General features: G+C 36.9%; 1 protein-coding gene and 1 long non-coding RNA gene across 4 annotated transcripts in view; one reads left to right on the top strand and one right to left on the bottom strand.

Moving 5' to 3' along the window:
• PDK1 (pyruvate dehydrogenase kinase 1) overlaps nucleotides 1-13,865 on the top strand; it is a 29,439-nt gene extending 15,574 nt beyond the window's left edge. For 2 of the 3 annotated variants that reach the window (XM_072751960.1, XM_072751961.1), the window contains 3 exons: nucleotides 6,123-6,233; nucleotides 8,565-8,678; nucleotides 11,256-13,865. In XM_072751960.1, coding sequence (XP_072608061.1) covers nucleotides 6,123-6,233; nucleotides 8,565-8,678; nucleotides 11,256-11,396 — 366 coding nt within the window. In that variant the 3' untranslated portion in view covers nucleotides 11,397-13,865. The remainder of the gene's footprint in view (nucleotides 1-6,122; nucleotides 6,234-8,564; nucleotides 8,679-11,255) is intronic. The other variant, XM_072751962.1, reaches the window with a different exon arrangement.
• LOC112916405 (uncharacterized) overlaps nucleotides 1-26,180 on the bottom strand; it is a 188,115-nt gene that overhangs the window by 87,552 nt on the left and 74,383 nt on the right. The window contains exons 8-10 of the long non-coding RNA XR_012000324.1: nucleotides 25,040-25,118; nucleotides 19,067-19,120; nucleotides 18,751-18,783 (exon numbers count right to left, since the gene is read on the bottom strand). This is a non-coding gene — a long non-coding RNA (uncharacterized lncRNA). The remainder of the gene's footprint in view (nucleotides 1-18,750; nucleotides 18,784-19,066; nucleotides 19,121-25,039; nucleotides 25,119-26,180) is intronic.

The following is a 26,180-nucleotide window of genomic DNA, read 5'->3' on the forward strand; positions in this document are numbered from 1 at the left end:
TTATTGTGTATGTCTCTTATGTCTCTTTTGATTCTTTATTTCTTTAAATATGGATGCCTTTTTTGTTAAAATGATATTTTCTGGTGTACCATTTTCATTTCCTTCTTGTTCCTTTTATTATATTTTTTGAGTTATTTTCTTAGTGCTTGTCCTAGAATTAAATTAACATTCTAATTTATGTATAACAACCTAGTTCAGATTAATACCAACTTAATTTCAATAGTATACACAGCTTTTATTCCTGTATAGGTCCATTCCCATCCTTTGTAATGTTACTTTCTGAAACATATATTTTTATACATTGTATGTTCATCTACATTAAGTTTATAATTATTATTCTCTGAATTTGTCTTTTAAAGAAGAGAGGAGAAAAAAATTACAAAAAATACACCTACACCATTCTTTGTATTCTTTAATGTATATGGCCACTGAAGTTTACTTGGTTAGCTTAGTGGTCAAATAATGATTGGACTGAGAGTTTCTTCAATGCCTGCCATCTCACAGTCTTTGTAAAGGGACTCCATGTGCATATTGGGGCACACCTTCAACACTCAGCCATGCAGGTGACAAGTCTGACTTAGGTCCTACGTGTACAGAAACTCAAGGTCAATCAGAGATGAAAACTTTCCTGAACATGAACATAGCCCTGGGCATACACATGACCTTCTGGATTCTCAGGATATCCTTGAGCTTTTCTAAGCCCCTAAAGACATCTCATTCCCTAGCTTTTCCTATTACACTTTTTAGTTAGTCTTTTGTTTGCCTTAATTGTACACTGCCCGAGGGAGCCTTCAAATTAGTCCATTATCTCTAATTGTTTTTGACAAATGCTTCTGAGGATGGGAAGTGGGCACATACAAGACTTTTTGCATTGGAGAGTGCAGAATCAAGTCAAAGAAAGATAGCCTACCCAGTGGCTGCTGGACTACCAGTTCCATTCTGATTCCATGTTATTTATGGGAGTGGGGGTGAGGGTGGGAATAAGCCGAGTTAAAACACCACAGAGTCCCTTGTTTTTCTTGACTAATTGCTCCTCAGATTGCTGTAAGCCTTTGGTTAATTTCTAGAGTTCTAAACAAAGTTAATTATGATAGTATTTGCCTTTTTCTTGGTGCTTTAATGAATGAGAGACTTTGTTTTTCCACTATTTTTGCTGACGTCATTCTCACTATTCCTTTTAAGAAGACTTATGCTTATTCCAATTCCTGTTCCTTTGTATATGACCTGTTTTAAGTGTCAGGTTTTGTTGTTTTGTCTCTTTTAACTAAAGCTTTTCTTTAGCTGATCTTTTCTTCAGCTCTGTTCTGAAATTTCATAATGATGTGACTTTGTGTGGGTCTTTTCTTACTCATTGAGCTGGGCCCTTTAGAATTTCCACTGTGTCCTTGGTACTTTCTTCCCTACTGCTTCATTTTCTGATAGTCCTGTTTGGAGGATGTTGGACTTCATGAATTGATCCTCTGATTTTTCTTATCTTTTTTCTCCTGCTTTTTATCTTTTTAAACTTTTCATTCCACTCTGTGAGATGTCCTCAACTTTGAATTCCCAACTCTTCTATTGAATTTTCGTTTCTATTATCTTATAAATTTCCAGGAACTTTTTATTTTTCATTATTCCTTTTTATAGTATTCTGTTTAGTTTTATCTTCTTTTATCACTCTGAGGATAATAGCTGTTTTTTAAAAAAATTAATATGCCTTAACTCTCTATACTGTTTCTTCAGAATTTCTTTTTTCTGTTTCTCTCTCTTGGCTGTTCATTTAAAAAGAGTGACATACAAATAAATATATGGCAAATGCCATCTGTTTGCTAAAAAAGTAATAGGAATGCATCACTTTTTTTTTTCCAGCCCAGATGCTAATGTGTGTCTATTTTTTGGTTAGTTAGTTATGTGTCAGCTACTTGCTTGTTAAGGTTTACTTGATTCAAAATAAGTCCCACATGTCTTCTGCTTTGCGACCTCAGTTGTGCTACAGCAGGGTGTTTCTCATAACCTTTTTTTGTTTTGTCTTTCATGTGCTTGCCCGTATTGGTCTGTAGCTAAAAAGAAAACTTTTACTTGTGGTCATCCATTGCAGCATGGATGAAAATTCACTGAGTTCTTAGATACTTAGCAGAGACTTGTCCTGTGTTGGTGGACAGGCTTTGTTTGGGGATTCTATCTCTTTAATGTCAAGGAAGTTTCATAATGACCCAGCAATTCCATTCCTAGTTATGTACCAAAAAGGAATGTGATATTCAAAATTTATACATGAAGGTTCATAGCAGAATTATACATAATAGCCAAAAACTGGAAATGGCCCAAATGTCCATCAGCTGATGAAGAGATCAATAAAATGTGGTATAGACATATAGTTGGGCCATAAAAGGAAGTGAAGTACGAGTACCTGCTACAACATGGCTGCTGCAACACTGAAAATATTACGCTAAGTAAAAGAAAACAATCACAAAAAGCCACATATCATGCAATTCTATTTATATGAAATGTCCAGAACTGGCAAATGTATAGGGACGAGAAACAGTAGTGGTTGCTTAGGAGTGTGACCAATAAAGAATCCAGGGTTTCTTTTTGAAGTAATAAAAATATTCTAAAATTTATGGTGCTGGGTGTACATATCTATGAATATATTAAAAACTATTGAGTTTCACACTTTAAATAGCTGAATTTTATGGTATGTGAATTACTTCAGTAAAGCTATTTTAAAAAAAAAAAAAAAGATGAGAAAGGCTTATAAGGATCTTGAACAGACTGTTCCTGAAGCCCCGAGAAAAGCCCTACCTGTATTAGGCTCTGCCTCCACATATCGAAGGTCACATGACTTCATCAGCTCCTGTTACCTCTTCTGTTAAATACTTGCTTTAATTTTCTTCAGTAGAGTTTACATCGCCATCACTAGTACTAGATTTTTCAGGATCAAGGTCTGCTTTTAACATATGTCTTTGGATAGAGAGAGAACTAGTGCTGAATGACATGTATTAAAAAGTCAACAGGATGGCTTATAGTTGAGTTTTTATATGTCTTTATATAGTCTTTGTATTTTCTGGCTTATTCAAATTTGTGATATTTTTCACCTCCCCCCCACCCCCCCAAGAATCCTGTGAGATAATTGTTTTTTTCTGGCATATGACTCTAGTTGCTCTTTCAGGTTTGGTCTTTGTGCTATATTCTGGAAATAACATAAGTGTTATGGCCACATGTCTTTTAAATTAAAATGTAAATGTCTTGGTGATTTTACAAACTTGACATCAGAAATCTCTTGAGAAAGAGACTTCAGGAGCTCTGGGTGATTTCAGGGTTAGTAAATCTGCCCTTAGAGCTGTCATCAAGTTAGTAGTGGTTCATTTCCCTTGGGCCTGAAATTCACATGAATTAGCCTGGGGAGGCCACTGTTACAGGGAACAGGAAGTTATGGATGGCAACTCCTGGTTAGATGACATTGAGAAGTGGTGATTTCACACACTAAAGAAAAAGCTTCAAAAATAATTGGCAAACTTCTCTTTCTTAGCCTTTCTGTTGACGTTTACTCCATACCATCCATCTCTTTCATAATCTCTGCATTTCCTTGACATAGGCTTCTTCTCATGATTCTAGACTTTTTTCTTCATATTATCTTAATCAGAAATTTTTTGTTTAATTCTCACATGTCTTTCTCAATATATTTGTCATCAGACTGCCATTCTTCTTAAATATGTACAGACCAACTCTCTGTTCCTCTCTCTGAATAATCGCACTTTCCATTTTTCCAAAGAACTCACATCCTCTGGCATAATATCCTCTGTTACTATTCCCTTGGAAACTCTTTTGACCACTTTAAAAATCTGCTGATTTCAGTTTATTGTATTTTTGGCTGCAAAGGAAAGGAGATTACTTTTTCAGTTTTTAACTATATTCTTAGAGCCTATTTAGCCCCTTCACTTATAAGAGGATGCTTCTCAAAGTCTCCTCCTGTCTTTTCTGCTTGATTTTGTTTTTCTAATACTGGCCTCTGGCTAGAAATCACTTCTTGTTTCATACAAGATTGCTATAGTCTTTCTGGCCAAAGGTTAAGGGAAACCAGGAAATATTTATTGAAGTCTACTTTTTTATCTTAATATCTATTCTAATATATTGTTTACTTAATATTTACAGAGCACCCATACTTCTTACTCATGTTACCAGCAAATATGCAGGAGGGCATTACATTAAAGAATGAATAATCAAAGTGATGGATCTCAGAAAATACCCAAAGCTCTTTATTAATCTTACAAAAATAAATCTCTTCCCTGGACTTTGAATTCATAGCCAAGAACAATTTCAAGCATGCTACATTATAAGTTCTGATTAAAGTCTTTGTATATTTTTATACTGTAATTATCTAACTGTAGATGTATTAGAGGCAAGCCTTCAACTGGTACTTCAAAGCAGATTTTTATTTTAAAAATTAAAATACCTATGTCATTTTCATTATGAAAGTAGTATATATGCATACTGTAAAGATATTTAAAAGCAGGGAGCCTGATGTGGGACTCGATTCTGCGTCTCCAGGATCATGCCCTGGGATGAAAGCAGGCACTAAACCACTTGAGCCACCCAGGGATCCCTGACCTTTTTTTTTTTTTTTTTAATAATGCTCTTTTAAACTAATTTGTGATGAAGTCTTTTGTTTTTATTTTATTTTTTTAAATAGTCTCTACATGTGGGGCTCAAACTCATGACTCTGAGATTAAGAGTTGGATGTTCTGCCAATGAAGCCAGCCAGGCACCCATGGCCTATTGATTTTTTAGCCATTCAGCACCATCTATCTATCTACTGCACCATTCATTCATATATATGTATACCACACACACAGATTGAAGCAGATTTGAATTTTTTTTTAATTTATTATTTATGATGGTCACACAGAGAGAGAGAGAGAGAGGCAGAGACATAGGCAGAGGGAGAAGCAGGCTCCATGCACCGGGAGCCCGATGTGGGATTCGATCCCGGGTCTCCAGGATCGCGCCCTGGGCCAAAGGCAGGCGCCAAATCACTGCGCCACCCAGGGATCCCGAAGCAGATTTGTTTGTATATTAATGTTACAGATAGTAAAATCAATTTAGATTTTGTGACAAAGGAAAATAGCTATAGTAGATGAGAAGGTGAACTGTACAATAATTAGAAAATAAGGGCCTGTTAACTGTAAATGAAAACAGAATGAATATAGTCTAAATAAATTAGTAAATTCAACCTACCATATGATTTGAGTTGAGAAATGATATTAGAACAATATAAAGGACAAGTGTACTTTGTAAACTCACCAGAAAATTGTCTGGGGGTCTGTGCTGTTGAACAATATTTTGTGGACCGCTCTCATGCTGACACATATAGTTCTACATTATATTTAATTGCTCAGTGGTTTTCTATTTTAGAATATGCATTAGTTTACTTAAATAGTCCCCTATTTAGGTTATAATCCAGTTTTAGCTATTCTACAGAGTGCCGTGATGGATATTCTCATACATACTTTGCATACTTCTTTGATTATTTTTTTAGTATAAACATTGTTGGGTCAAAGGGTTCATGTATTTTGAATCTGATTGCCAAACCACCCACCAGAAAGGAATAACAAATTTATTGTTACATCCCAGATAGACTTAGTTTATGCCCCAGTCTGTGTTTGCTGGTACTGCTCAGTGCAACCAGTAAATACGCAGAGCCACAGCCCTGACTCTGTAGTATGATGGAGTTTATTATGTATTAGAATTGTGCATATTGGAGGAGTTTTATAAAGTCTACCAGTGAGGAAAATGTTTACACTGACAACTTGGATTTCATGGTACTTGCTTTGAAAAGCAGTACTTTCCTCAGGCACTTGGGTGGCTCAGTCAATTAAGCGGCTGAATTTGGCTCAGGTCATGATCTCAGGGTTGCAAGACTGAACCCCAAGTGGGACTCTGCACTCAGTGGGGAGTTTGCTTGTCTCTCTCCCTTTGCTACTGCCCCTCTTGCTGCTTATGTTCCTGCGCTGTCTCTCAAATAGAGAAATAATCTTTAGAAAAGCAGTACTTTCTAGTCAGCAGTTAAACTGTGATACTGTGAGTATGTATTGGTGTTTTGCTATTTATGGGACTTGGTTATAAGGCATGATTCTCTCTCACCTTAGATGAGTGACCGAGGAGGTGGTGTTCCTTTGAGGAAAATTGACAGACTCTTCAACTACATGTACTCAACGGCACCCCGGCCTCGTGTTGAGACATCCCGAGCAGTGCCCCTGGTATGTGATCAAGAGAGGACACTTGATGGGATGAGCACTGGGTATTATACTATATGTTGGCAAATTGGACTTAAATATTTTTTTAAAAAAGAAGTAATTAAATGTAAAAAAAGAAGAAAGAATTGAGTGTGTTTCTCTGAATTACCAAAAAGATAAATCAAATGGCTACCAAATAAATTACCAAATAAATCAGTTAAGCAATTGTGTAGAGTATCCATGAGGGAGAAGGGAAGCTATTAGAAAAAACTTTCCTCTGAATTTAACAGCATTTGGCTCATTTCTTCTTTTGATTGAAAAGAGCACAAGATAAAGAATATTATTTACAGTTCTTATTGCCAAGGTGGATAGTGATATAGCCATAGTTTCATGTGGTTACCCACATTTTGATACACTGTGTCAAATGTGAAGACTAAGTTACTGGTTTTGCTAGCATTTGGTCAATGCTGATGTAATCTTCAATGTTGATTTTTTTTCCTCAAGTACTTATAATTAGAAATACCACATAGTCTAGACTTAGAAAAAAGACTAGAGTTCTGATCACTTAATTGCCAACCTGGAAAAGGCTCAAATTTTCATTGTTGGGTGGTATGTTTTATTGACCTCAGTCATTTATTTTCAGGTTTCATGTGATCAGCTTTTGAGTTGACTACATCCTTGCCCTCTAACCCCTAGAAAAACACTTTGCCAAATCTCTGACCTGTAACTCAGAACTGTTCTTCACGGCTTTGAAACTCTCTGGCATAGGTACTGGTGTTACGCTGTCACATGATTAAATGAAGTATCAGATGGATCTATTTTTAGATTCTTTCTAAGAAGTTATTAGAAGGACTTCATTCTAATAGTTTCACCTGTTACACAGCACAGATTCTGTAACTACAACTGTAATCTGCTTCATGTCTTACCATACTTTTAAAATCATTACTCCAGTACTGTGCTCCTCCAGTTCAGATGCATATGTATCCATGTGCCTGCCAGTGGGCAGACACCGTCAAATAATAAACATGAACATTGTCTTAGATTCTGACTTTACACTAAGAAGTAAGGGAGAGGTGGCATATACAAATTACAGAGCTATGGGCAGGGAGAGTACAGGGATCCAGGGCTGGTAGCAGTAGAGCTGTCACTCTCCTGAATCAAAGAGAGAAGGAGAAGTTAGCAGAACCTAGAAGGGACAGTAACAGAGCATCTGCATACGTTCAAGTGGTCTAATCCCAAGGGAAGCAAACCTCAGTGGGAAGGAAACAGGAATGAATACCCTGACTTAATTCCCTCTAAATTCCTACTGGGTTCCCCATTGGCTAGACCCACTGGAAGTTGAGGGCAGGGGTATCCATTGATAGCATCCTCCCAGGACAAGGAGTAATGTGGAAAAAGGATAGTTGATTTGGAGTGGTAAACAGAAACTCTGGTTAGAAAAGTAATTAATGGTAGAGGTAAATGAAGCCAGAGAGCCTACATTTGTTGATAGCACTCTCATTCCTGAATTGACATAAGCTCTTAACTAAAGTGTTACATGGAGTATCATTGAACATCTGAGTTGGTGATAAAAATTGTTTTTACATTAGTCCAAGTGTTTTGCTTTGTATTAAAGAATTTGTAGGATTTATTCAGGTAAAGGCCATTTCAGATACTAGAAACAGGATGAGCAAAGACACAGAAGTGAAAAATAGCATTTGTTTGAGGAACTTAAGAGCTGGAGATTTGGTTCAGCTGGACCAGAAAGTGGGCGGAAGAGACCTGATATGATCAGGTCTTGAAAGCTCTTTTTAGAAGCTTAAATTTTTATCTCAAGGCAGTGGGTTGGGGATGGTGGGTGGGTAGGGCATGATGTGGGTGCTGCTGTGCTTGGTAGGTTTTTAAAGAGGGTAGTGATTTGCCAGTGAGTAACAGTGGACTTAATAGTGATCTAACCAGGTTCAGAATACAGGCTGGAAATTCATGGTCTGAAGTCAAGAGATGTATCTCTGAGACTGCCAACAAGGCTTTTTCTATTCTTTTCTTTTTTTTTTTTTTATTCTTACTCCTATTGTCAAAAATAGTATTGGGATGCCCTAGAGCAAGGCAGTGAAGAAAAGCAATGTGCTGTTCTAGATCTACAGGAATCATTTTATGGAAAAAATAAAAATGAGTTTTAAATGACCAGAGTGGGGGAGACATCTCATGTAGTACCCCATCTAGGCTTCAGTTTGATCAATATTAGTGGTTAGGTATTAACAATCTCTTAGATGCAGGCTCTGATAGCTCTAGGATACTCAGAAGCATTTGTTTTAACTAGAAAAGTATTTTGTTATGTGGCTTTCTGAATAGAACTTCACTTTTCTCATCAAACAGGCTGGTTTTGGTTATGGATTGCCCATCTCACGTCTTTATGCCCAATACTTCCAAGGAGACCTAAAGCTATATTCTCTAGAGGGTTATGGGACAGATGCAGTCATCTACATTAAGGTAATAACTGTAGTCTTTTTGATTTAATGATACTTCTTGGTCATAAAACACCAATATTTAGCTGTAATGAAATTTTCTTTGACCACATCACTATTAAAATATCATAATATGGTTTTTACATAGCATCTCATCTATTTCTACAAATTATCTCCTTGACTATGGGAAAGAAACACTCACACTAATCTGTAATGACCAGAACTATGGTTGTTAACAGAAAAAAAGTCAGGTTGAAGTAGGGAATCATAAAAAGTTATATATCACACAAATTTAATTTTAATATAAAATACATGAATGGACATCGATCCACCAATCTTTTAACGTACCGCCTGAGTCTTTTTTTTTTATATGAGTCTGCAGATTCAGGTTTCAGCGGTCTTTCTTGCAGAAGCTTTACTTACAATGCATTGTTTTGATTTCTTTAAACAAAGAGACAAGCAACTGCATAATCTTTTGTGATACAGATGTAGTCCTTTACAGATAGATGTCTTCTGACTCAGATTTGACAGCTGTCTTTCTGTGACTTTCCTTCATGACTCTTTCCAAAGCATTCATCTTAGTTTTCAAAGAACCTCCCTCTGGCCCCTTTTTTTGCATTTTGGTTAAGCTAATGCTTAATTAAATTATGTGATTACAATGACAGATGTAAGTGCATAAGGAGATTTGGGAACAAGTACAGGGGACTCTTGGCAAGTCTTGCTCACCTGGTGGGAGCAGAAGCACTTAGCCTACTGGCCTGTGATGTTTCCTGTGTTTATGGGAGATCAGCATGTTTCAAAGGGTTGGAGAGCAGCTCAGCCCCATCAGCTCAGTTGGAGGGGTTAACCCACCCCACTGGATGGGTTAAGCAGCGGGTTATTGGTACCTCATTCAGTTTCTTGTTCTGGCCACTAGATGGCACCTACTTTATAGGAAATGCTGAGGACCGTATAATGGAAAAAATAAATTTATCCGAAAAGGTTAAATTCTTTCAACATAATAATTCTTTTTCTTTTCTTTTAAACCATCTCAATTGTGAGTAATTTGAAAAGGGCAACATGAAGGTAACATTTTTTCCACCAAATGTAACATTTTTGATCTAGCCCATAGATGAAGGGGTTCTGGCAATTCTGAGGCATTTAAAGAGAATATGTAGGTGAAAGGATTTTAATTTCGCTTTGGAAAAAATAGAAGACAGGAATATTATAAAATCATTAAAATCAGGGGCACCTGGTTGGCTCAATCGGTTGAGCATCCAACTCTTGATATCAGCTCAGGTCTTGATCTTGAGGTCATGAGTTCAAGCCCCCATCGGGCTCCATGCCATGCACGGAGCCTACCTTACAAAAAAAAAAACATTAAAATCAATGTCAAAGACTTTCCTTTCTATTCTCAGAATGAAATTTCCTGTTTAATATTTTTTGTATCTTTGGGAATATCCATGGCTTAAGGTTGAAATCCTACTGAAATATCTTGAAGAAGATAAGAAGGAACATGGTTTATCTCAAGTTCTGGTAATTTGCAGGAATCTGAGATAGAACAGTGAATTAATGGTAATGATATGTTGGAAACATGAAATTATGCACAATGCAGGTAACATATATGCTCTAAGTGAAATTGGTGGCCTTAATGGCAGGAGGAGAAGGCACAGGGTCAGAGCCAAGGCCAAGAATTTTTCAATCAAAAGCAAAGATGCCTTAGATAAAGTTTTGTATTTATAGTTATTGTATTTTGTTATGATGACTTTTTTAAAGTACAGTGACTCTGCTGAAAAAAAAGTGTTTCTTCTAACAAATGGTTGAAACAGGGGGCTCCTGGGTAGCACACTGGCTTAGCCTCTGCCTTTGGCTCAGGTGGTGATTCTGGAATCCTGAGATCAAGTTCTACTCCGGCTCTTGCATGGAAGCCTCCTTCTCCCTCTGCCTATGTCTCTGCCTCTCTCTCTGTGTGTCTCATGAATAAATAAATAAAAAGTTTTAAAAAATAAAATAAATCTTAAAATAATTGAAATAGATTCCATTAAATGATTGTACAATTATATATTAAGGAACATATGTCAATTTTTCTGCTTTTACATGAATTTTAAGATTTTATTTGACAGAGAGCATGAGTAGTTGAAGTGGGGCAGAGGGAGAGGAGAAGCAGGGTCCCCGTTGAGCAGGAAGCCTGATGTAGGGCTCAATCCTGGGACCTCAAGATCATGACCTGAGCCAAAAGTAGATGCTCAACTAACTGAGCCACCCAGGCACCCCTTAAATGACTTTTTCAGTTAACCAACTTCTGTTATGGGTCATGTTTTTATAAGAAGCATCTCCTATACCTATATAAAATTTCAATTCAGCAGCTTCGAGGCTGCTGGACAATGACTGCAAACAAAAAAATTCAATATGCACAACAAGCAGTGCCATGGACTTACTAGTAAATAATGTGTTACAAATATATACACCATTTCAAAATGTATGTAGATGGTGTTAATGATTAGTGAAATACAAATCCAATAAAGCGCCGCTTAATTTGTAGTAACCTTATGCCACTGTATATTTTCTCAAATAGTGGATTTAAAAAAAAAAAGCCAGACTTAGATCCCACTTTTTCTTTCAGGCTCTGTCAACAGAATCAATAGAGAGACTGCCAGTGTATAACAAGGCTGCCTGGAAGCATTACAATACCAACCATGAGGCTGACGACTGGTGTGTCCCCAGCAGAGAACCAAAAGACATGACAACATTTCGCAGTGCCTAGATACACTTGGGACACCGTGAACATCCAAATGTGGCTTTTGTATTAAATTTGGAAGGGATGACGTTCAGAACTACATTATACCAAATACTTCACGTGTTATTTTCAAAATTAACTATTTGGGTAGAATAAATGGGAAGTGAATTCCATTTATGTCTGTTCAACCTCCTAAAGGATGAAATTGTACCTATTTTGCACTTATATTTTCACAGTTAATTGAACATATTTTTAAACAACTGTAGTTTTGGTCAACTTTCCTCTTTATGGTAGACTTCAGAAGCATGGAAGTCTTTGGGTTTCTAACAGAAAGCTGTGTGGTTTTTAAAGAACTTTTCATTTATGTGTGCTAGAAACATTTTCTTAATGATACTGATTAAGCTAGTTAGCCATCCGTTTTTTGGAGTTGTGACCTCCATTATTAATGCGTAATGACAATTGTAAAAAGATGGTCCTCAGATATACCAGTGACTAACTATAAGTAAAGCAAAAGATAGTTGCTCTGCAAGTCTAGCACCAGCCACCTTTCAGCATCTTGTAGATGCATCATCTTCACTCTGAAGTTGACTTACCATTTTTTAATTTCATTGCAAAGGATTGCAATAGGTTCCCTATGTAGCTAAGCCAAGATGGTGGGCAATCTACTCTGAATATGCATGTGATTAAATGCAGGGAGAAATTTTTACACTAAAAACAAACTAGCAGCTGCTAAAATTCTAGAGAAGAAATTGAGGTCAAAGCAGTGAGTCCTCGAACTATCAATTATTGAGATTACCTGGGGGAAATTTTGAACAGAATTTTTCTGGGTCTTACTCCAGACATATATATAATCAGACTCTACAGCTGGAGCCCAGAAATCCCAATTTTTAGAATGCTTCCTAGATGAGTCTGATGCCTCACCTAGTTAGGGAACTATTCCTTTAAAGTGAGTAATGTTACCACATTTGCTAAGGTAACAGAGATCTTTAGATTTTGATTCTTACATGTTGAAAGGTCAGACTTCTAGACTCCAGGAGAGACCAACACTCTCAGGCCTGGTGCAGCTAAAAGCAGGAGACACAGTGACTACATGCAGACAGGCAGGTAACTGAAGAATCAGAACCATAAATGCACAAGAATTGATGAAGTACATTTATTTTATGAGAAATACCTAGACTTGGTTATCAGGAAAAATTCACCTAGGACTTAGCAGCAGTTCTTTGCATTCATATGATAATTTGCATTTTACAAATACTTTGGTATAAGATGATCACTCCCTTGGGCTTTAAAGCAGGTACAGAGCGGGTGCTATCATCCTTGTTTTGAGACTCAGAGTGTGGCCAGAAGTTGCACAGCATTGGAGTCAGGGCCTGAACTCTTTCTGCGGATCACTGCCAGCCGCCAGCTCTGGGAGACCACGAGGACGAGGACGTTAGGGGAGTATGGGGTTAGTCACAACTCAACTTTTAAAGTGACAGGGAAATATAACAAAAAATAAATTTTAAAGTAAGATTTTGAATTTTTAAAGAACAGCTTTACTACTTAAATGTGGGAACTTTATCTGGAAAATACATCCGGTGGCAACACCTCATTCTCAAAAGGATTCCATGAGTTTAACAATTCTATATAAATTTGTAAATCAGAAGGGTTGTAAAAGGGCAGTCCAGGACCCTCATTTGAGAGGTGACAGCCCTGAGACTCAGGGCTTCTTAGCTAATTTGACCAAATTTTGGAAAAAGATCCTTTACCCAATCGATTATTTCTTAATTATGGATTTTGTGAAAAATAAGATATGCTAGTGGATGATTTATATTAGTTCAAGGTATTACCGTTTTTTAGCTTTAAATTACACTTTTTTTGTAATGATGAAATATTTTAGAATTCTTTGAATCAAAATACTTTCTTTCCTAAATGAGACATTTGTACAACTGACATAAACTTGCTGTTTTACTTCTGAAACACTTCCCCTCACCCCCAAATTAAAGCTTTTCTCTATTTATGAGCTAAGAAATGATGTTTTTAAAGCAAAAGTGAAATGTTTTCCTTTAGCTTCTTTTTAAGGTATAACAGCTTTTTTACTTTATTATGTGGTAATGGACAGAAGATTACATACAAAAATGTCTGGGGGCTAGCATTCTCCTCGGTGGTTTCAAATCATTGCGCTACCTGAAAAGTTTTTAGATTCTTAGGTTGTTTTGTCCACCAGCATTTAGTGTGATGCCATGTAGATATAAAAATATACAGAAGGATAAGAAGTGGATACTAAGTGATTTTTATACCTGGGCATTGAATAAATGTGCCAACATTTTTTAGGAAGATTCGCAAAAATATTCTGACCTATAGTTAAATTACTGGCTAGCTTTAGATGTCTTCATACTAAATAGTGATCACTTTCTTGCACTGTGAAGTTTTTACATGAAGATGTTGAAGTGGAAGTCTACCATATTATTTTATAAAATGTTTTGTGTGTGGCAATAAACTGAAAACATGGGTCAACTCTTATTTTGAAAATTAATTGGATCGATTTAAGTTTTTTTAAATAATATTTTTTTTTCAATTAAAGTCTCTTCCATCAAGGGTCAGTGTTCTATAAACACTCAAATGGTTGTACCTAGATGGCTCACACTAAGTCTCCCCATCTTCAGTCAAGGAAATGTTTAGAACTTAGATTTCCAATGTGTATATTCTAATGGAAAAGGCAGGAGATAGAATTTGTATGGTTTGAGTTATTCCAGATTTTCATTATCCAAACATCCACTGATGGGCAAACTCACCACACAAGTGAAGATCTTCTGTTGTGTGATTTTTGAAAGGTTATATTAATGTGCTCTTTGAATAAGTTTTCATAATATAAGTAATTATAAGAAAGGTCTTTTTTTTTTTAGATTTTATTTATTTATTCATGAGAGACAGAGAGAGAGGCAGAGACACAGGCAGAGGGAGAAGCAGGCTGTGACGTGGGACTCAATCCTGGGTCTCCAGTATCATGCCCTGGACTGAAGGAGGCACTAAACCGCTGAGCCACCCAGGGTGCCCCTATAAGAAAGGTCTTAGTTTAACTAGCAGTCCCCTCTGTACCAGTTGAAAAGTCAGAACTAAATCTAGTCAAAGATAGATGCCTATCTCTATTCCTGAATAATGGGATATGACTACAACTTCCCATCATTGTTAAACCCAACAAGCTCCGTAACAAACTCCATAGGTGAAAAACTGGGCAACAAACCATTATCATTACTGTACCTTGGTGGCCTGTGAATGGCTAATCAGAGGGGAAGCCAAAAATCAGTCAACCAACTTGAGTTTGTGTCTTCAATTGCTTTGTCATAAAGTTTTAGCAGATGGGTAATCAGAATTGAGCTAGCTCGTTTGCAAACGGCTTTTCCTGGAGGAACTTTTCTTTTCATCATATGTGATTAACTTCTGGCCCCAATGATTCATCTTCTTACAGTCAAGCCCAGTGCTTGAAAAAAATAGTATAATGAGGTGTGAAGGATTTTACATATGTTAAAAAAGAACACGCTGGTTTGCTTAGTTCTGGCATTCTAGAACTACTGACCTTTTGTTCTACTTACATGTTTGGAAAGAATTAGACATACTGCTCACTTTTTCCTAGAGTCTTCACATTTCTTTAGCAATTGCTAACCATAGGATTTTTAAAAAAAATTTTTTAAATTTTTATTTATTTATGATAGTCACACAGAGAGAGAGAGAGAGAAGCAGAGACATAGGCAGAGGGAGAAGCAAGCTCCATGCACCAGGAGCCTGACTTGGGATTTGATCCGGGGTCTCCAGGATCGCGCCCTGGGCCAAAGGCAGGTGCTAAACTGCTGTGCCACCCAGGGATCCCTAACCATAGGATTTTGATAGGAAAAGACAAGATTGCCAGTTTTTTTCTTTTAATTTATAACATGAAACTTAATCCATATTTATAAGAACAGTGGTAATAAACACAATATAGGTGTATGTTATTATCATTCTTACTCTTTCCTCACCAAGGCCAATATTATACATAGTTATACACGGATCAACTGTAATTTAAAAATCTTTTTCATCAATGAGGTTGCATTTTAGTGGTTTGGAATGTGTTTCTAGGTCCCTTCATTCCAGTGTAAGGTTGCCCATTTTTCCTGTAAAACTTTAGGCCTTTTTTCTTGCCTTTCAAAAGCTGTTATTTTCATTAGGGAATGGTGACAGCTATCTTTTACTCTACTGAATTAGATTTTTGAGCGAAAATGTGCAGTTTTAATTCCAGGAAGGTAAACCAAACTTCCATTTGAATGTTACATTCACTTGGGAGCTATTTTCTGAAAGTCTAGAAGTACACTTCCTGCAGTTGTCACATAGAATAAATACTGTCAGGAATTTTGTAGTTTTGAATGGAAATGTTGACATCTGTTTATAATAAATTTAAAATAGTGAAAATTTCCTATAGGAAACAGTTTTTGAGGCCAGGACATTTTTAAAGTTTAACTCAAATATAAAAGGCCACAGTATTCTTGCCGTGGTTTTATACTTTGATGTCTTCCATTATAGAATTCAAAATATAACAGTTAAAAAAATATAAGTTATAGAATTATAATATTGTATAAAAATATCTAATTGTCCAAAAATTTGAAAAAATACATCTGATTAAGAGAAACTGAATGTCTCTTATTTTACTATATTACAGTATAAAAATCATCTAATTGGATATGAACTATTTCTTTTCATTATTTACTCTCAGTATTTCCCATAACGCCCAGGACAACTGTCTGTTCTGTAAATGCATTATGAATAATGAATTTAACATGTGCCCTTTCTCAAAAATGAATCAGTACAATAAAGAAAACTATAGGTAGTAACCAACACAAGGAACCTAGCAAGGGGATAAAATACAGAAGAAGGTAAAGAAGTAGCAAAACTGCATTACTAAAGCTATGGATTTATTTCAAAGCATAAAGAAGTAAATGAGCAAATACCGTTAGGGTAGGTGAAGGCTACCTATTTGTGGCAGCAAGCAGCTGGAGATGGTACCTCAAGGGAGCCTTTGTAGGCTTCACTGAAGGGGATACTTACAGAGAAACCAGGAGCAAAGACTAATCAGGAAAAAAAAAAAGGCACAGATGAACAGTATTTAGATAAAAACAAAAAGATACAACTACAAATGGAGACTGAAAATAATTGTAAGAATACCATTAACTTCATGATAAAAAATTTTGAAACTGTAAAAGAAAGAAATGGATTCATCTAAGGTTTTGGCAATTTAAATCAACCAATAACTACTAAGAAAATGGAATTAGTAATCATAACGACCATGAAAAGACAGTTTAAAGGTGAATTTTATCAAAATATCAAGCTGATAATTCCTATCTTAAACTTTCAGAGAGCAGAATAGAAAGAAAGCCACCAAATCCATTTCATAAAGTTTATAAAATCTCAAAACCAAATCTGATCATGCACTGTATGGAAAACTAACTTACTAACATTATGAACATAGAGGAAAAATTCTCTAGTAAAACAGGGGCAACCTTACATAATAGTGTCTAAGAAATAATACATCACAAACCAAATGGGGCACTTCCCAGGAATCCAAAGATGTTTCAACATCTGAAAAATTTATGTAATTTATCATACTACAAAATTCAATAATCAGATGGAAAATTCAGTATTATTTTATTTTGAACTATATTTTAGTCATAATTACAATTGCTTAACTCATGAATCAGGCCACTGTTGGATGTTACCATAAACCATGGATAGTAGTAGTCAAATGTAAGACATACCCTGGAATTGGGTTGGGTTGAGTCCATGTTAGCCCTGCCATGGGAGATGTAATTAGTACAATACCCAGAGCTTCACCATTTGCCAGGTAGAAGCTCTAGCCTGGGAATTGCTCCTCCTCACTCTGGTCCAATACTTTGAAATATGGAAGAAAAAAACACAATGTCTTTGAGTTTGGGGAAACAAAGTTTATAAAAGGGCCTAGTGTTTATGACAAGCACATTTGTTTGATAAAGCCTTTCTCAGTGTGGAGTAGCAAATCCTCTTCATTTTGGAGGAAAAGTCTCCCTTTCATCTCAAAAATCAACCTTCGACAACCAACAAAAGCAACCAACAGGAACAATCACCATTTAGGAACCATCAGGCAATCGTTCTTCATCTGTGGTGCACAGCTGACCTTGGTATTTGCTCTGAGGTCAGGGTATGTTTTCACAAAGAGTTAACAAGTGGAAGGTAGAGTTAAGTCCTTGTAAGCAATGCTTCTCAAACACCAGTGTGCACAAGAAGCACCTAGGGATCTAGATCAAGCACAGATTCTGATTTAGCAAGTCTGGGGGTTGAGATTTGGCAGTTGTTTTTTTTTTTTAGATTTTTATGTATTTATTTGAGAGAGAGAGCATGAGAACAGGGAGTGAGGGGTAGGGGGAGCTGAGGGAGAAGCAGACTAGACTCTCTGCTGAGCAGGTAGCCTGACTCCAGTACATCACCTCAGAATAAATCATGGCTTTGGATGTTTCACTGAGGACTAGAGAGATGAATAAGATAGTTTTACATGTATTATTCCTTTGGTCTTTGAAGTGGTCTTCATTATTGAGTAATGGCAGCATGTCTAATCAATGTCATACTGCCATGAACTTGACCATGCCTGCCTTTCTAGATTCCTCCATCTAAACTATCATTTGTTTGACTTCACTTGGGAGGGTCAGCAGTATAATTTCACTGTCCTGCCTTAGGGCTGTTGAAATTTTCTTGTGTTGTGCTACAATTTCTCTAGTTCTGTCTTTAACTGAGATTATCTCTTAGAGCTTTAAATGGGTTATTTCTTTATCCAAGCATCATCAGGGGCATTGAACTCTGATGACTTTCTGTCATTCATTTCCATAAGGACAGACAGGAGATGGCTTAAGCAAGTATAAGGTTCAAGGTCTCAGCCCCACAGCTATTTGTAGATGTCATGCTTAACATTCTTGAGACTTTTAGAGAAAAATTTTGCCTCTATGTTCCTCCCTCTTTAAGAAGGAAGCATGGGCTGGGGCTCCTGGGTAGCTCAATGGGTTAAGCATCCGATTCTTCATTTTGGCTCAGGTAATGGTCTCAGGGCTGTGAGATCAAGCCCTGCATTGGGCTCCATCACTGGGCATGGAGCCTGCTAAAGATTCTCTCTCTCCCTCTCCCTCTGCCCTCCCTGTCACCTTTTAAACAAGAAAGAAAGAAAAGAAAGAAAGAAAAGAAAGAAAAGAAAGAAAGAAAGAGAAAAGAAAAGAAAGAAAAGAAAAGAGAAAAGAAAGAAAAGAAAAGAAAAAAGAAAAAGAAAAGAAAGAGAAAGAGAAAGAAAAAGAAAGAAAGAAAGAAACATGGGATTGGTTGGCCCATTTAGTTACTACTTTCACCAGCAACTTACTCGAGTCCATTCATTTGGTCCTGTGTCTTCTACCTATAAGTAAAGGCCCAGTCAGTGGAAGGCACAAGACAGAAGTGAATACCATAATGCATCCCTCTATTCTACTCTGCGCAGTCAAGGACACCAAGGGCCTTTGTGTAAGATACACATGCCTCCAGGAGTCTCTGAGCTTAAAGATATGCATATGGACCTATATGGGCTGCCCACTGGTCCACCCTCTCCATCTGAGTCAGTGTACTATGTTCATTAAAGCTATGCCTATTCATCTTTGTCTCATTAATGCTAGTATTAATTGTTACAAAACAAAATCACCCACTTGGCTTCTCTCTGGCCACCACAGGGATGGGATCTGCGGAATGATATTTACCACCTTTTCGAAAAGAAGTAGGTGAATATTAGCATATAGACATTCACTAACCACCACTCCCCTCAAGAACAGGGTAGGTACCATTACCTGTGCAATGCAGATCACCATTCTTCCCAAACTCTATGTGCCACATTATACACACACACACACACACACACACACACACACACACACACTTTCTGTGACCATAAAAGTCTACTATTAGAGATATAAATCATTGAATTCTGGGGATACTCCAAAGGTGGCATCTCTGGTGTTCCTCCTTAGTCCTATGTCTAAATGGGTCAGTGGTTAATCTCATATCATGGGGATGCCTGAGAGAAGAATCCAGGCCAGTTTAACAATAAATGACAGATTTCAGTATATAGTCTAATTTGGAGTACATACTCTGAATATTGATTTGCCCTGAACAGAAAATATTGAGTACTAGTGCAAAACCAAGCTTTTGCCTGCATCATCTGGGATGTAAAAGATACAAGTCCTTCTCTCCCTTAGAACTTAATCAAATTCTCAGTAACCACAGCATCCACATGGCAAGGATGATGTAACAAATACTTGCTATTTTTGTGGTGGCCCACCATCTTTTGAATGGTTTTTTTGTATATTAGTAAACCTCCATGTTATAAGTATTGCTCCCTCAAGCTTCCTTTGCTACTAGAATACAGATAGTAACTTGGATGTTGACAGTAAGAAACGTCTGCAACATAAAGAACAAGCTGTCCGCAGGTTCCCATATTGCTGGCATGAGCTGTGGCACATCTATCTTGCTTTCAGAGGAGGGCATCATGGTTGCAAGGTCAAGTGTCTGAACCAGAAATGGCAACAGGGCTGGTGTTGGTAGATGCTGAAGTAAAGTTGAGTTCCCAGATTTCTCAGGGGTGACAGAAAGAATAGTAGTGATTTTTTTTCTCTCCTCCTCTCTCCTCTTTTTTTTTTTTTTTTTTTGAACTTTTTTTCTTGGTGAAATTCACAAAACCTAAAACTAACCATTTTCAGTACAGTTCAGTGGCACTCAGTACATTCACAAGCTTGTGCAATCACCACCTCTATCTTGCTCCAAAACATTTTCATCACGCCAAAGGAAACCGTGCATCCATTAAGCAGTGGTAGTTTCTTTCCCATGTTAGCTTTGTGGCATGGTTTGCGATATTATTCTTGGGAACTTACCCGGGAATTTTTTTCTACAGTGGTATAATTATCCAAGAGCAAAAATAGAAAAGGGTAAGCCTATAGAAACAGTTTGTGCCTAAATTAACTCTTGGACATATTGTCTTCAAAGGAATGTTTCAAACCAGCCAAAGACCAACATCAACATGCTTATATTTTGAGTCTGTTTTAAATTAAAAATCCAAAATAGTAAGTGCATTGGGTTTTTTAGGAGTTTGGAAATAGATTCAAACAATTGTGAAAATGTAATTGGGTTAAGTCGTGTCTATAGTTCTTTCTAAAACCACCATGGGTCACACTTCTCTCTAAGATATAATTTGAACTGGTCAAGGATTATGACTTCAACATGGCTCCAGTTGTCTTGCCATGCCTCAGCCTGCTGCACACCAAAATGAGGTGCTCTGTTGCCCCAGGGCAAGGCAGCTCTCACTGCCTGGGCAGTGCCATCACCAAAGCTGCAGGCTGTCAGCCAGGGCCATGTTCCCTGTTCGTTCTGACTACTGGGATGGAGTGAGATGGAAGGGCAGGCACGTGAGAACAAACCCAAAACAATGGCGCTAGGAATGAGATTGGCCAACCTCCAAGTAAAGGCTGGTCCTGTGTCTGGCATAACAGGGCCAGCCCTAGGGAGGCGGTTTCAGCAGCAGCCAACCTCAAGGACCAGTGGAAGGAAGCAGTGGGTGCAAGAGGAACAGTGAGTGAGGGAACTCCTGTGTGGGGAGGGGGATAATAGTTGGCAACTGACATTTGGAATCTGCAGCTTTCAATTTAGGACAGTCCACCGTATCCAGTGTATACTTACTCTCCAACATGTTTCTTGGGCAATTCCCTAGAAAATAATATTTTCAAAAAAAGCGGTGTTCAGTGTCAGACTATAGTTGTTCAAGCAGTATCATGTAGTTTGCAGTTTTTGTAGTATGAAGCAAAAGTCAGAATTAAGGATCATTAATAATAGCCTATTTAATACTTGACTCAGTTGAAGGTGAGACTTCTAATAGAAAATGGTAAAATAAAAGGTAAATTTAAAAGTCCCATCATGCTACATCGTGCAGGTGTTTATGGTTCTTTGTGCTTTTTAGTCTGTCCATGTAAAACCAAATCCATAGATTAATAAATGGCTGTTTTACCACCCCCAAACTTGTTTTTTATTCTTTCAAGTTTTATCTTTTCACTTATTCAATTTTCTTCTGTTTGATTAAAATCTCTGTTCTTCTCTATTTTATATTAATTCATTTTTGTGTGAGGCACTTAGACCCTTTTAAAAAATTAAAGTCTATTTAATTTATGATTGTTTATCGATTGAAATATATTTTTGAGTGCCCCCTGTATACTAGGTATCATAAAAGGCACTGGGACAAAAGAATAGCTTTTCTAGGTTACATAATTAAATTTATCTTTCTCCAAATCATTTAACAGCCACTCAGTTGATAGGGTTTCATTTTTAGTTAGAAAATTTGGAGGCTTGAAGCACCTGGGTGGGTCAAGGGGTTAAGCATCCAACTTGTGATTTTTAGCTCAGCATGACCTCAGAGTCCTGGGATGGAGTCCCATGCCCAGCTCTGTGCTCAGTGTGGAATCTGCTTGTCCCTCTCCTCTGCTCCTTCTCCAATGTGCTCTCTCTCTCTCTCTCTCTCAAATAAATAAATAAAATCTTTAAAAAATAAACAAGAGAAAGAAAAAAAGAAAATTTGGAGGTTCATAGATAATTGAGTATTTTCTTTTTTAAAAAATATTTTATTTATTTTATTTTTAAAGATTTATTTATCTTAGAGAGAGAGAGAGAGAGAGTGCACATGCAGGTGTGGGGGGAGAGGCAAAGGGAGAGAGAGAATTCCAGGAGACTCCCTGCTGAATGAGGAGCACCACACCGAGCTTCATCCCAGGACACCAAGATCACACCCTGAGCTGATCAAGAGTCAGAGGTTCAACAGACTGAGCTACCCAGGTGCCCCTGGATATTTTCCTAAATCACATTCAATTGTATAATTTTGAATTTGTGTAATGAGAAATCACATAAATCCCAAATCATGGAAGGTTATTGTGACTTATTAGTAGGCAAAACTAAAAATATCCTTGCCTTAGACTCTATGTTTTCTACAGGGAGAGAGTTAAGAATGGGTGTTTTTGAGAGATACTAAATGTACTTTTAACTTCCAATCAGCAGATAGCAGCACCAATTCAAGAGAAACTTACAGTGGTGTTCTGTGTAATGTTGTGACAAATACACTGAGAGCTTCCAGAAAATGATTCTTTTATTTTTTTTTCAAATTTTTATTTATTTATGATAGTCACACAGAGAGAGAGAGAGAGAGAGAGAGAGGCAGAGACACAGGCAGAGGGAGAAGCAGGCTCCATGCACCGGGAGCCTGATGTGGGATTCGATCCCGGGTCTCCAGGATCGCGCCCTGGGCCAAAGGCAGGTGCCAAACCACTGCGCCACCCAGGGATCCCAGAAAATGATTCTTTAAGTATAAACTGAACATGTTCAAGTAGAAGATACTTTGTTTTGTCTTAGAAGGGAAAACACTGTGGTACTTTGGTCAAGTACCTTTAATTTAACAAGGTAAAAGAGATCTTTACTCTTCAGTGTAAACAACTGATCTTTTTCCTATTAAGTAGCATATAAAGCACAATCTGAAATTTTATTTACTATAGTAATTATAATGGAAAGAAAATTTTACGTTTTTCTTTGATTAAAATTTCTCAGGAGCATTCTAAGTGACATGAATTTGATTTATTGCAATTTGCAGTATTACTGCTGCAGGCACTAAATTATCCACAGCACTCTTCAAAATAAAGACTACACAGAAGAGGTACTTCCCAAACAACCCAAAGAAGTAAAAGGAAACGTTCCTGGGTACTAGGTTTATAAAACAACTATATGCATTTTCTTAAATGTTTGTTATCATTTAAAGGCATGGCTATCCTGCTGTTCATGTTTGTGATAAACTAAATTATTCATTCAACAAATGTGCTAGGCCCTGTGCTAAATTCATAGCTTCCCTACACTGAGTACAAGTTGCCATAGACATTCACTTTCAATTTCTGGCTGAATAATCTCTTGTCCAGCTGTACCTTTATTATGATTTCTGTAATATACTATTTCAGGCTTAGATCCATTCAATAGTGGCTCTTTTAAAAAATATTATATTAATTATATTATATTTTTATTTTTATTTTTAAAGTAGGCTCCATGGCAAGTATGGTGCCGAATGCAAGGCTCAATCTCATGACCCTGAGATGAAGACATGAGCTGAGATCAGAAGTTGGACACTTAACCCACTGAGCCTCTCCGAGGTGCCCCAAGAGTGGCTCTTCTTGATTTGTCTTCCTTCATGAAATGGGTCCTACTATGTCACTGATTAGTTGCCCCTCTTCTTCCATAGTTATCACTTGACAGACAAATAAGTGTCCAGTGAGTTCAGGCATCCCAGCCCCAGTCCCTGAAGGCCCCCTCTCAGAGCCCTGAGCACCAGCCACATGATACCCCCTTGGGGGTCCCAGCACCAGCAGCCACATGTACTCCTTGTAGCACCAAGAGTTTTGTAGGCTCATGTCTTCCCTTTTGTTTTCCACCCTAGATGGGACTGCAAAATTATTTTCTCGCAGGTATTAATCTTTGGGCTTCCTAACAATGACCTTGTTGTTCTTCCAGTTTTCTATCATCTGTGCAATCAATTCCCCACATTAAATCTCCTCTATTTGAAATACTTCATTTCTATCTTCATTATTCTCCCTGACTAAAACAGCTATAAAAATAACAAACATGTATCTGAAGCATTATTTCAACAACAGAGGAAGGTTTTTATTTCCTAGGCTCCATGTGTGATTTCAAATGAAATACTTGATAAGATCTTGGGCCAAAGAACTGAATCATTTACTTTCAATAATTTAAAAATAGGGCCAATAAAACCCGAGATTTAGGGTGGAAGAAGGAAAAGCAAACAAATCCCTCAATATTGATTTCAGCAGTTGTTCGGATTCGTGATTGACAAATCCATTTGGCAAGTTAAATCCTGAGTACCAAATACTTTATATTCTATAAATGTAAATGTAAAATCAAATTACTAGTCAGATCTTCATATGATATGTGGCCTTCTCGTTGTTTTCCTTTCTCCCTTCAAAAGAGCCAAAAAGAGGGGAATGGAAGATATAAGCTTCCAGTTATGGAATGAATAAGCCATGGGAATAAAAGACACAGCATAAAGACAACGGTCAATGATACTGTAATAGTGATATAATGGGACAGATGGTAGCTACACTTGTGAATATAGCATAATCTATAAACTTGTCAAATTACTAAGTTGTATACCTGAAACTAATGTAATATTGTGGGTCAACTATACTAAAAAAAAAGTCAAAAAGAGAATCACAAGATACCAAAACTTAACCATGAGGAACTAGATAATCTGCATTATCCTTTAACCATTACGGAAATGGAATATGTAATTTGAAAGTTTTAAAAAAAGAATCTTCAGGCCCAGATGGTTTCGATGGAGAATTCTACTGGACATTAAAAAAAAGTCAACATCAGTTTTACACAATCTCTTCCAAAAAACAGAAGAGCAGCAAACACTTCCCAACTCATAAGGCCAGTATGACTCTGAAACAAAAACCAGACAAACACAGTACAAAAAAAAAAGAAAAATATAGACCATTACCTCTCATGAACTCAGATACAAAAGTTCAACACAATATTAACAAATCTAATCCAACAACAATGTATATAAAGACATACATAAGTATAGTACATACCATATCCGGTGGGATTTATTCCGATATGTAAGACTGGCTCAACATTTTAAAAATCAACATGATCCACCAGATAAGCAGGCTAAAGAAGAAAAACCATATGATAATATCAACTGATGCAGAAAAAGCCTTTGATGAAATACAATCACATTCACAATAGCCAGGGTCTGGGATCCCTTGGTGGCTCAGCGGTTTGGCGCCTGCCTTTGGCCCAAGGCACAATCCTGGAGTCCCGGGATCGAATCCTGCGTCGGGCTTCTGGCATGGAGCCTGCTTCTCTCTCTGCCTGTGCCTCTGCCTCTCTCCCTCTCTCTCTCTCTCTCTCTCTCATAAATAAATAAATAATTTAAAAAAAAAATAGCCAGGGTCCCTAGTTGGGATCTTACACAACTTTACCCATCCTCGATACTCCCCTATGTAAACACAATGCTTTCATGCCTTATTTTGTGAAGAGGTCAGATTTTGAAAGAAATACACGGATGAAAATGGTATAAATCAAACATAGATTTACTGTATCATAATTTTCCAACCTGTAATTTAAAAATATCTTGAGAAAATAGTACTTCTCTAAATAAATAATGTAGTTGGAAAGTTCATAATTACTCCTATGGTATACACTTTACTGGGTTAAACTAATAAGCACCATAATATTTCTGTTCCCAAGATCTGCCATTATACATTAACATTTGAATGAATACGTTCATTATTATATAGCCAGGATAGCAATTTCCAGTTCCAGTACTAATGTACTTTCTGGCTAAAGTTGAAACTCTTAAGAGTAATTAGCTAATTCATGAATTAATATTATTTAGACATCAGCCTCTAGAACTAAATGAGATGAAGTATGTAAAATGCTTAGCACATTTCCTGCCATATAGTAAGTACATAATAAATGACAGCCATTAGTATTAATACTGTAAACTAATGATGTCATGGGGTTTTCTACATTGATTATGGCCACAGGTAAATTTTTTCTTTGAAAAATGTAAAGCATAAAAAAAACGTAAAGCATTTTTAAGCTATGGGTAAGTTTCTCAAATGCAAGGTCCTATGTTCTGGGAAGACTTTTATGTTTTTGTAAATCCAATTAACTGTCAATCAAAAGTTTGATTAGAAAATTTACCAGTAAATTTTCTCCTTAGTG

The sequence above is a fragment of the Vulpes vulpes genome, chromosome 3 (assembly GCF_048418805.1).
Source record: "Vulpes vulpes isolate BD-2025 chromosome 3, VulVul3, whole genome shotgun sequence".
Classification (NCBI taxonomy): Eukaryota; Metazoa; Chordata; class Mammalia; order Carnivora; family Canidae; genus Vulpes; species Vulpes vulpes.